The 12,601-nt window shown below is 33.5% G+C and overlaps 1 protein-coding gene across 1 annotated transcript in view; it reads right to left on the reverse strand.

The window, feature by feature from the left end:
* Positions 1-4,635: 4,635 nt before the first annotated feature.
* The window catches only part of LOC107444828 (uncharacterized short-chain type dehydrogenase/reductase y4vI), a 60,927-nt gene continuing 52,961 nt past the window's right edge, over positions 4,636-12,601 (reverse strand). The window contains exons 19-21 of the mRNA XM_071188072.1: positions 9,382-9,546; positions 7,972-8,092; positions 4,636-4,872 (exon numbers count right to left, since the gene is read on the reverse strand). Of these exons, the coding sequence (XP_071044173.1) occupies positions 4,766-4,872; positions 7,972-8,092; positions 9,382-9,546 (393 nt within the window). The 3' untranslated portion in view covers positions 4,636-4,765. The remainder of the gene's footprint in view (positions 4,873-7,971; positions 8,093-9,381; positions 9,547-12,601) is intronic.

Here is a 12,601-nt window from a genome sequence, read left to right on the forward strand (position 1 = left end):
CAAAGAAAAAATATCTCAATATAAAGTGGGTGTAAATTCGTAAAAATTACAACAATAGATAGTGTATTAACATAATTATCTGGTACATGTGTCAAAACAATCCTGGTGTTACTGTTAATAATTTCGTTGTTTTTGCCGTTAGTAATGACATTTATGTGAGGATGGCAATAACTATTTGCAGATTTGGAGCACTTGTAAACATTTGTAGTTATAAGACATATAGTGCCTCAAATAGTTTTATAGTTACATAATTATATGGTATATTCACCAAAATAGTTTTGTCATTTTTAAACAGTGGCATTTGATGTGTAGATGATGCTGTTGATAGTAACATGCACATAAAAATGTTAAATCTCATGTTGAGTCTGTTAATAATATCTTAAGATTTATATTAGATTTATACAGAAAAAACGTAATATTTAAAATGTCGCAGACTATTCCAAAAAATCATGCCTTCATTTCTTACGTTACATACTATTTGCTAATGTCTGCTGGAATTGTTGCGAAAAAGTCATGCCTGGTTACTTGGTCGTTGGCATTATACTTTAATGTGACTAAAATCACTAAAGTTTACAAGTATTTGTTCTGTATAGCTAAAGGAGAGCACGTGTTCGATTACTATTTGAGCATAATATTTCAAGATATATTCAGCGGACTGCTTTGGTGGAATATGTTTTTTAAACGAACAAACATACTATTGCTTTCTGAATACATAAGCAGAAGAACAAGCTATGAGTACCAAAAAAAAGTTGTCATTTTGATGTTCGTAATCTCTCCAATTTTGCATCCAATTATTCCTTACACTTTTGACAAATTTCTTTTCGTGATAAAAAGGGATAATTTTTCTGCTATTTTCTGTACACATTTTAACATAAAAGAAAATTCCCTACCGACAAGTTTACTAGTAACTTTCTTAATCGATTGTACATCATGTTTTAGCGACGTCCAAATCTGTGTCGTTACAATATTTTTATTTATTCTCTATTGCAGCATGCTTCTCGAAAAAGGTACTCAAGACAATCATGTAATGTTTCTAGGGTTTCATGTAAACTCGTGGGGGCATTTAAAGCATCTTGTAAAGTCGGTAGAAATGCTGGAAGATTATATGTCACTTTCTATTCTTTGGTTGATATGTAAATCAACTTTGAGTCTTTTCAACCTAACTGCTTTATTGCTTTCACCTCGCGGTCTGTCATACAATAAAACTGGATACACAATTTTAAACATTCAAATAAAATTTTTAATTTTTGTGCTCATATTAATGGGTGATTTTGCTCAGAGAAAATGCATTAAAAGCATTGAAGAATTTTTTTCAAATCCTGCTTATTTCGATCGGTATGGTTTAAACTATGTCGTGTATCATAAAATGAAGAATTCCTGTGTTTTGACTGCTTGGAAGATGTTTACCATAGACAGAGGTTTGTTAATTTCGGCATTAACAGCAATTATTTCTTATGGTGTTATCATATATCAGTTTAAAACATGACATATTTTAAAGAATTTTATCTTGATTATTACTTTTTTATCATATTTGAAATTATTTTCATTATTAGGCACTTATTTTATCATCTTTGAGACTTCAAATCACTACTACTTGAAACTTTACTTCGCAACTTACGTCTTTTCAAAATATTTCTAAATTATGACTTTTTCATTTAGAAGAAATAGTTTCATAAATGTAAAAATTATAGGGTTTTTTCTCTATTTTTTACATTTTGTCAAAAATGCAAAACTATACTGTTGCCGCGCCAAACCAAGTAGGTTTGCCACCGACCGTAATACTTTCCAGCCATGTCTCTCGCAACATCCAAGCCACTCGCCACCTAAGCCACTCGCAACATCTACAAGTGAATAAAAAATGAAAATAATAGGTTTGATGCGGGAAGTCGGGTGGTGAGGACGTAAGAAGACCCCATTCCTTAGTCCCATATCTATTTCATACGTACTATTGAGTACGACCTCTCATTGCAAAGATCCGTTATAACGACTGAAGCATTAAATCCCGTTAACTATTCTACCAATGCAACGTCATTTTAATGTCATTGGAATGCCCGCACTGAAACGTTCATCCCGATATAGCGACCGAAATTTAGTCAATTAATTTAGAAAAAGTTGCAAAGAAATTATTCATTATTTCCTTCTTTTTCTACACAAGAATTTTAAACACCTTGAGTGTCCATTGAATGAAAGAAGAATGACATGTCCACCTAAGTTTTTGCTTAAATTCTAGGTCGTCATAAATTATGTTCGTTTATAATCTGTGTAACTTTTTTTCAAAAGATATAATAAATCTGTTAATCAGACTTTTCGGGTTTGAAAATACCGTTCACAAATTTTGTAAAATATTTAGATGATTTATTTTCGATTTAAAACAAGTGATTTTCGTAGTTATTTTGACGAATATTTTTTATCAAACATGGCTTCCCAAACAAGTATATTATTCCTAAATCATGTAAAAAGAGCACTACTTATTAATAAAGAAAGTAAGAGGCGTTATTACTCATTTTTTTGTTACTTACTGATTTCTTACTAAAGTAAAAAATATTGCTTTATTGAAATTAGTAAATTATGCTTTTTGCTTCGAGTTAATAATTTTATATTTTTATAACAGTAGTTGAACAGCCGACCCAATTTTTGGGTTTACGACTGCCAAAGTTAAACTACGTAGCCTTGTTATTTTGAGCCAACATGGAAGACAATGGTACTCCTTGATCAAGTATTGGGAGAAATTTGCCTTCGTGAAGGACGTTTTGATGGAACTAACTTGAATTTGCGTGATATCGAGAGGTAGACCACGAGAAACTCTCACAATTAATCTGACGGCAATGGGTCTCTAACCCATGATCTGTCTACCACTGATAATATTTTACTTTAGCATTGTAATCGGTGCATGCCGGATGCGGAATTCGTATCGACCAGTCGTCGATGAGATTCGAACCAGGTTCACCTCATTGGAAGGCGAATGTTCTATTTCCTGAGTCATCGCGTCTCTCGAGTTAATATTTTATGTCATAACCGTCGTTGAACAGCCTACCCAATTATGGGTTTACGACTACTATTGTTCAACTCCGTAGCCTTGTAATTTTGAACCAATTCAGAAGACAAGGAAACTTCTGGATAAGTACCCTTAGAGGTATGATTTGTTATGGGAACATGGAGGACTTTGAGACTCGACAGAGTTAACGTGCATCAGTCGCTATTTACTACACACTTCGGCCGACGAGGATCGAACCCATGCCCTCTTGGACATGGGCCCAGTGCCTTACCAAGCAGGCTAACCCGGCCCCAAGTTAACATTTACGGTATTTGTGGGTGTTTTGTGTACTCACGAAATAACGACCTCATATTTTACGTTCGTCTTCACTCGTACCACAAAGATCGTTAAATCGATCACCGACTGTATTATAGCAGTGTAAATATAATCACGCGTTATCAATATCAACAGATGAGAAATAGTTAAAACTTAGAAAATAAAGAAACTAGAGGAGCTAAACAGTTTTACGTATCTTGGAAGTATAATTAACAACAAAAGATGAACTGACGAAGATATGCTAAATAGATTAAACAAAGCCCGACGCAGTTATATCCACAATAAATTCTGCAAAGCAAAAACATAACTAATTAACGAAAATTTGATTTTCAATACTAATGTTAAATCTGTCCTACTTCATGGATCTGAGACTTGACTCTGCAGTAGCAGATTGAGAAGAATCTTACGTATTAAGAGGTTTTATAAAATTTGCAACGCTGATATCTTTAGAAAATCAAGACAGAAACCAATTAACAGAAACCACAAATTAAAATATGTAAACGGAAATGGATTAGTCACGTCTTTTGAAAACTTGAAATATTTAAAGTAAAACAAGTTCTTGATTGGAGTCCTCAAGGGAAGGAAAAGAGAGGGAGACATTTAAATTACTTGGCGCAAGGTGAATTGAAATTGGGTTAAGTGAATTGAAAACAATAGGTAAGTCATGAAGAGAGGTAAAATATCTGAACACAAATAGACTAAGATGGAGAGCTATGATAAAAGCCCTATGCTCCAATTCGAGGCGAAAAGAAATATGTTTATGAGGCAACATAATCATTTTCGTTTGTAAATAAAAGGTTGATTGATTAAATGTTTCCAATGGACATTTTTTTACAATTACCACACCCTAAATTTTATGCCTCAAATCGAGCATACAACACATATTTTTTTCTCCATAGAACATTACTTATTTTTAAACTAATAGTCCTATTGACTTGATCTCATTCATTGATCAAGATCATATTGAGTTTGATCTCATTCATTTCAGTAAAAAATAATAACAAACATTTGTAACAATACTTCAATTATCTATTTAGCAATGGTTAAGTCTTAATCCATCCCAGAACTTACTATACATTAAATCCTAGTTTGGAAAAATTCTTATGTGACTGAAAGCGTTGGATACCATATAATATGAATAATATAAAAATGCTTATTAAACAATAAAAAAATCAATTTTTGCATTGCAAAAATTTTTTTCTAACTCAAAATTTGTAGAGCTATGTTATCAGAAAAAGAAAAAAAAAGATATTATTAAAATTAAAAATGCAGGACAAATTTTTTAATCACACGCATTTCAGATGGATTGACATCGTATAACAAGATCACTTAAAATTTACTACTTTATTAAGTCTGAAAATACTTGCGCAACTGCGGAAAAATAACAATAAAACATTTTTGAAAAATGTATATGATGTTTTATTTTAGAGAAAATAAATGTTTCGTTTTTATATTTCAATAACAGTTTGTGAGTCCTCCATCAATTGGCAGGATAACGCCCGTAATCATTGATGCTTTTTCACTTAACAAGAATAAAATAGGATCCACAACATCTTCTATTTCTAAAAACAAACATAAAAATAATGCATTGATTTTAATAATTGTCTCCTTAATACCGATTAAGTACACATAAACATACAACTAAACACACACACAGATATATATATATATATATATATANTATATATATATATAGATAGATAGATAGATAGATAGATAGATAGATATATTCATATTCTCGAGAATTTTAGTTGCGTTGGTCATTTATCATGAAGGAGAATAATAAAGGGGGCAGTAAGTTTCTTACACTGTAAAATATTCGGGATCAAATTACCGAAAAAATTAACTGTCACTCAGGGTGCCAATACTTTTTACCGTAAAATCTATTTCTGCCAGAACATGTTACGGAACAAAACCACTTGCACTGACTATTGGTTGCACTGACAGAGCATCCAAAAGTACATTAACAAACTTCTAATAAGGCCAACTGGTTGATTTTAAGACAGATAGGTTATATTGACTTATAAAACTAATGTGAAATTTTTCAATTATCTAATCAAAGTCCTCACAAAATCGAGTCATTTCATAGACATCCTCCGTCTTACACTGGACTACGAAAGGGGAAAATACCAAGCGCAATGTTTTATTCACTAGATTGTTGTGAATCTTATATCATGTATCGTCTTTCTGAAATTGATCTCGAGAAATCGCTGTGAAGGGGATTCCTTACAACTGTTGTAGAATAGTGTTGAAGAATAGTTGCAGAATAGTGTCGTTATGTACTAGATAAATTCATAATCAAAAATGAATCCAATCTACAGAAACAAAAGACAAAGAAGTAAATTAACAATTAAAACATTAAATCAAAATGGAAAAGTGCCAAAAGCAGCTAAAACCAAATTTGTTTTATTTTAATTTAGATATTCAAACATTTAAAGCAGGAAAAAGTAAAAAAATGTGATAAAATAAAAGATATGTGTGTTTGTAAGACAGCACTTCTTCAGGGGACACACTACCTACAAACACACTGGGGCCTTTTTGTTGTCAGCGGAAAGATCAAAACTGACAATGCCCATAATGAATAGACATATACGAGAAAATCATAACCAGAATTGAAAATCACAGAAAAATAATGATCTTATCTTGAATAATGAATATTATAATGAATCTTATTTGTCTATCCATTATGGGGCCTCGGGACACTGTCAGTTTTGGTTTTTCCACTGACAACAGAAAGGCTCCTGTGTGTTTGCAGGCAGTGTGTCCCCTGAAGAAGTGCTCTCTTACAAACACACATATCTTTTATTTTATCACATTTTTTTACTTTTTCCTGCTTTAAATGTTTGAATATCTAAATTAAAATGCTAGATAAATTGTCACAATTACTTTGAACTCTGGAGAAAAATAAAATATTGCGTATGAATTGGCTAATAAGCTTCCAGAAGAAATATAGAAAATTTCCTAAGTATAAATCTGCTTATGTTATGTTTATAAGGTAATGTGTGAACAGGCTTGATATTCTAGAAAGTTTGTTATTGTGATTTGTATTTAAATTTACACGTGCTTTTTACCATTTATAAGACTTTTCTGTTGTTAATTATTCTAAGAGGTCGTGAGCCGTAAATAAATTTGAGAAAATCAATATCACAATGACATGTGAAAGGTTTGCCATGTTTTGTATATAATCCCTTATTTAGCTGCACTTCTGTAAAATAATATTGTTATTGTTTGGGTATCATCGTCGCTTGGTCGTGGAACCTTCTGAATTCGTTTGCTGTTTGTTTCATTGAAAATTTCATCGAAAGAAGTCATTATATCTATTTGCCACTACATTCTAAACTCTACATGTATAATAATATTGCAGGGCGATGTGATTTTTCAAACTTAGACGTAAAATTAAATCGAGAGTTGTAACCCGGATATTTTCAGACTAATTTTAACCCTTAGCGTCACCTGTGTTTAGTTTTATACTGTTATCCTTCTCTTGAACTCCTTCTCCCTAGATGACTTTGCACTCTTCATCTCACTACATGGCAGACGACTTTTCCCCAATAATTTTTGGCAAAATTTTTTTGACACATCAGACAATTAAAATGTAAAATAGCGAAATTTTTCTCTAACTGACATGGTCATTAAATCTTGAACAATTACAATTACCAGAATTTCAGTAGCTGATGAACACTTTATAAACACTTCTTTATTTATACGGCAGTTAAGGAGTATCTATAACTCATGACTGTTTATTAAATAAAAATTATCTTAACTGGCGTAGGGAAAAGGCTAGATTTGTGGATACCATGGTAAGAGAAAGCGCATAACTTTGAAAAGCCCATTCTATTTATAAAGACTACAATGTCGGGTAAATTCGCAATCGCACCACTCGAGTGTGCCATCTGGAGGGTAAACCGGTTCCATGTTTAGAGCCGCCCTTTTTCCCCCTCCCAGCGGGTCACCGAAGTCAAGCATCACTGGCTGCGGTCAGTGTGCGGGTGCGTGACCTACTTGGATCAGTCTGCGTAGGGACCGAGGGTGTGCGGTATTGGTCCTCGTTAAACTGTGCTACCGTAAAGTGCTCGACTTCGCGTGCAGGTCGTTGGGGTACCGAAGCAGGGGTGCCATCCCCGAGGATCAAAAGGCTGTGGATCAAAAGAGGCATGCAGAGGATCAAAATTGTGATGACATGTCTTCGGATCATCCTCAGGGATGTTTCCACCGTCGCCAATAGCCCATTGTGTAGCTCTAGTGTGACGTAAATGAACTACAACAACAACAACCTTCTTCCCCCTCCTCCTCTGCAAAGATGGAGGGAAACGTATAACACTGTTTCCCTTTTTCATATTATTTTTCGCATTTAGATTATCAAAAATATGTTTTTAATTTCAATGTTTAATACAGTGTTTAGTTTCATAAAGCTGCATAGCTTGAATTTTTTTAATCGATTTGAAAATCAAGACAGAAACTGTCGCACTTTGTCCTCCTATGACTATCCACACGCTAATATTGAAAGCATGCTTAGTATCACAATGGATACAAAGCTCAACTATGCACCACCTGTAGCCCATTTCGATTGACAATAAGAAATGGAGCGTCATTTTACCGAGCTGGCATTGATTTTACCGAGCTTATACACTAGGTATGTCACACCTCTTTCAATAACTTACCTCCAAATTTTCTCAAAGGTGTTCGTTCCCTGAATTCCTTTCCCACTTCATTACTAGGATCAAAATACTCTTCGGCCATTTTAGTGCGGATAAAAGTGGGATTGACTGAATTCACTCGAATCTAAAATTTTAAACAAGCAAAATTTTTAATAATTATAAATATAAATAGCTTTCATCATTTGAGAAAATTATGGATGATAATTATTCAAATTTTAGTTTTAAAATTGTTATTTAAAATACTTTAGGTATTCTTTAATATTGAAAATTACTATCGGACACGCTTATAACGCGCACGAAGAGACCGCAATGTTTGCTCGTTACAACCGAGTGCTTGTAAAAAACTGGTTTGGGGAAAAATCATAAAAGTTCAAGCACACTTGCTTAATTAGAAATGCTGTACTTAATTTTTTTTTATCTCTGTACAATAAAAAGAAGATAGTTATTTTGATATGAACTGCTTTACTGCATATTCATTCTTGTTGTTGTAGTAATTTTCGTATAAGACTCATGTTTGAAAAAAAATAATCGACATTGAAAAAATAATACGTTAACCCAAAAAATATCCAAAGGAAGAAAAAAAAATTTAGCTAAAGTCGGAATTAATTAAAAGTTTCACGAATCAAAAAAATATTGCGCGCCAAAACCGGAATAAACTTGTTAAAGGCGATCGAGCTATGCTTCAATAAACTTAGCATTGTACCAACCACGTGTTTCCGATTTGTTCAATAAATCCGAGTACTCGTTAAGTTGGAGCTCATTATAAGTGAGTTTAATTGCAATTTAATTAAAAGAAATTTTTAAAATATATATATTTCTTATCAGTGAGTGTATAAAAATATTAATAACTTCGTTAAAATTTTTCTTTTTTTTCTCAGTGTAATGAAAATTTTTTGTCAGCATTTTATCACCTAAACTAAACTCAGTGGCGCTACAGTCAATAGAGGGGCAAAGCCTACTGTGCTCATCTCAGTTTTATCGACCTTATTTCGCAAGGGTGCAAGAGCAAATGTTCCGGTTGGGCAGTCAGCCCAACGCGGAACCCCTAGTGTTTAGTTCCCAAACATTATTGGTACTCATTTTATCAACCCGCTGAAGGGATGAAAGGTTGCGTCATTCCAACCTAGGATCGAACCTAAGACCTGTAGCATGACAGCTCAAAGCGCTACCACTCTGCCACTGGGTGATGCATTTTATCAACAGTTTCCATGAATTTCGATGATCATAGCAACGGGAAAGAGTTTAGTTCTCTTCTAATTATATAAAATGAATCACTGAGAATTTATTAGGCTTATTTTGAGCTAAGTCATAATCTATTACTTTTATTGAACATTTAGAAAAAGAAAAACTTCTTGAAAATTTCATTTACTTATGGTTACTAAATTAAGGCTAAAAATATTTAATAAATATTACTTGATGGGGTCCAAATTGTGCCGTCATACATCTAGTTAGTTGATTAACTGCAGCTTTGCTTGTAGCATACACTGCACTTGTAGGAGCTCCTAATATACCATCAACGCTTGAAACGTTAACAATTGATCCTCCTTTTCTTCTCTTTCTCATCTGATTAGCAATCATCTGCAATAATGCATTCATGAAAATTATCATTGTATTTATTTATTTATTATTGGGAATAAAATTAAAAATGAGGCACTTGTGGAGCTAGGGTTCTAACAAAAAAGCGGAAGCTTGGGATCGCTTAGAATGGTCTATATTTTTTGATAAATTTTACAAACAATTGACATAGTTTTTAACTATTTGAGTGCTTTTGTGTAACTATTGAAATAAATAAGGTGTTTTCTAACTAGTACTATTATAAGGCTTGAATGGAACTTTGCTATGAAGTGTTGTGAAGTTTCTCTTTTTTCTTTCTAATGTCTTGTTACATAGGGCTAGCTGGAATTTCAACCCATCGAGATCATACAGCCCAATGTCACACAAGGAACAGTTGGCAGAAAAAAATTACAACAAGCTCACACAATATATAAATTAATTAATTAACAAAATAAATATAAGTAAACATAAACCTGATAGGATTAAACAAAGGAAAAATGAAGGGTTTTCATGAAAAAGGACGGTTAGTGTTCGATAGATAATAGTAGTTTATAAAAGTTCTAGCTATCCGATGTCAGGTGTAGAAATGGGTGTAAGTAAAAAAATTCCTTTCTCTCATAAAGTGAAATATTTGTCCTATCAACTAGAATTGGTTTCGTTCAATTCAGCGTTAAAAACATATTGGAAACAATCCCACATTTCTTTAGTTGGCAATATTTAAATTTGTCTCTCTTTTACTGTCTAGTTCTCATCCTCATTCTCTTCTTAATCAGAGATCTGCACTTGCTTTTTCTTCGTTTTTTGTTTTACAATGTATAAAGAAAGTAGGATACAATTCATAATATTTTTTAATAAAACTGCAGGCAATATATACACTACCCTTTAAAAGTTAAGCCACTACTTGATTTTTTAATTGACTAAAGAATAAAGTATATCGATGCACGCAAATTGCAAGGAATGCGCACTAAGCACTTCATTTTTGATTGTCACATAGAAAATTGCATAAATACAAACACAATCATAATTTAAAAAAAAAAAGAATCTAGGCAGAAAAGTCCCCCCAGGAAGAAAACAACTATACATCCCACTCTTACAAGAAAATTTTCTGTGAAATAATTGGTTAATGTAATGTAATGCATTAATGAATGTGCCCCTTATTGCAATGCATGGGTGGTCCTTGCTAAGTTGGGGGCAAAAGAGGAGAGGCAAAAAGTAGATACAAAGTAACATTTTCAATGGATGTAATTACCATTGAGGATGATTTCAAGCTACAGCTTATCTGCCAATATAGAGCCAAACATCCCCCACCCAAAAAAAAAAACTAGATCCGGAGATCTACGTGACAAATTTCAGAAATTTCTCAGTAATCAGACCAGTAAAAATGACTCTTTTAAGTCGTAGGGGTCATGCGGTCATCCCCCTCTTCTGCCCATCAAACTTTTGCTTCGGTTATAGTTGGTCCCGCAGTGGACTGATCGTTAAGACACGGTTCCCAGCAGATCACCGAAGTCAAGCATCACTGGCTACGGTCAGTGTGCGGATGGGTGACCACTTGGATCAGTCTGCGTAGGGACCGAGGGTGTGCGGTTTGGGTCCTCGTTAAACTGTTCTACCGTAAAGTGCTCGGCTCCGAGTGCAGGTCGTCGGGCTACCGAAGTGGGGGTGCCATCCCCTCTGCAGAGGATTAAAATTGTGATGGCATGTCTTCGGATCATCCTCAGGGATGTTTCCCAGACCGTTCCCCACAGCCCATTGTGCAGCTCTAGTGTGAGGTAAATGAACTACAGCAACAACAGTTATAGTTGATTTTTCAAATAGTGAATAGTAGCTAAAAGATCCCTAACTTCTACTTCCGATTTTCCTACACGCGCGAGTAACTGTATAGATTACGTTTACGATGAACTTTCGGTTTATGCGCTAGTCAAATACAATGAAAATGTTCCATACCAAAGTATCAGTCAGAGATACACCATCTGCCATCCGATGTCAGATAAGAAATCAATCATTACAGAATGTAAGTTTGATTGTTTGAGAAAAGATCGTGATGGAAGGCCACACGACTCCCTGTCTTTACAAGATGTACTGTTACTGGTTTGTCTATAACCACAAAAAGTGTCTGTGTTTTTGGAGTGATTTTAATATTTTTTTATTATCCAGTTGGTTCTTACTACATTTCAAAGGACTAGGAAACAAAAGTCTCATCATGCCAAAGATTTCACGGAATATGAAGATACTCATAGGAGGGACTGGTCAGTCATATCTCTAGACCTGAATAAGAAAGTGAACTTTTAGGACTATCTTGGCTTACAAGCTACTTTGCTGAGTTCCTTTTCCTAGCAATTGTTGAAAAAGATGAAACAAAGGTTGTATATTCCATGCCTGACTTTCACTCCTCATTTAGTTCATTATTATATTTCCTCATTTTACTTTTGAAAATGATGGCAAAACGGGAATTTACATAAGCTTACATTTAGCAATTGAGAATGAACTACTTCTGAATTACTAATGAATTTAGTTCACAATTTCTTTACACTACTTGATTCTATGTTCATTCGCTTTCAATTTAGACACTGAAAATTAATTGTTTCTTAACTTTTGGAAGGCATGCGGAATTGCGAAACCTATTTTAATCGCTATAAATTATTGAACATTTTATAATTGTTTTCTATTAGAAGACTAGGCGAAAAATTTTGCATTTCAGAAGAGAGAATAGTTGAGACGGATGCGTTTTGTTGTAAATAAATCTGAAATCGTAATTTTTTTCTTTCTTTTTTTTTTGCTCAGCACAAATGTAACTCGTTAATTGCTAGATTAGCGTGTTTGTTAAATGGTAAGTACTCTTTGTTTCCATATGCTCTGCAGTTCAGGTTGATCTACAGATACTACGATATTTCTTCTGAAAATTACTGACAATAAAAGTTTCTCTCTCCCTATGTGTGGTAAAATTTACAAAAGAAAAAAGGAATTATTTTTTCATAATAAATCTCTTACAGGCTATCATTGTTAATATTCCATACACTCCGAGACTATCGCGTCTCAAACAAAGAACAAAGAAGCCACCAATATATATATATATATA

Source organism: Parasteatoda tepidariorum, chromosome 2, assembly GCF_043381705.1.
Source record: "Parasteatoda tepidariorum isolate YZ-2023 chromosome 2, CAS_Ptep_4.0, whole genome shotgun sequence".
NCBI lineage: Eukaryota > Metazoa > Arthropoda > Arachnida > Araneae > Theridiidae > Parasteatoda > Parasteatoda tepidariorum.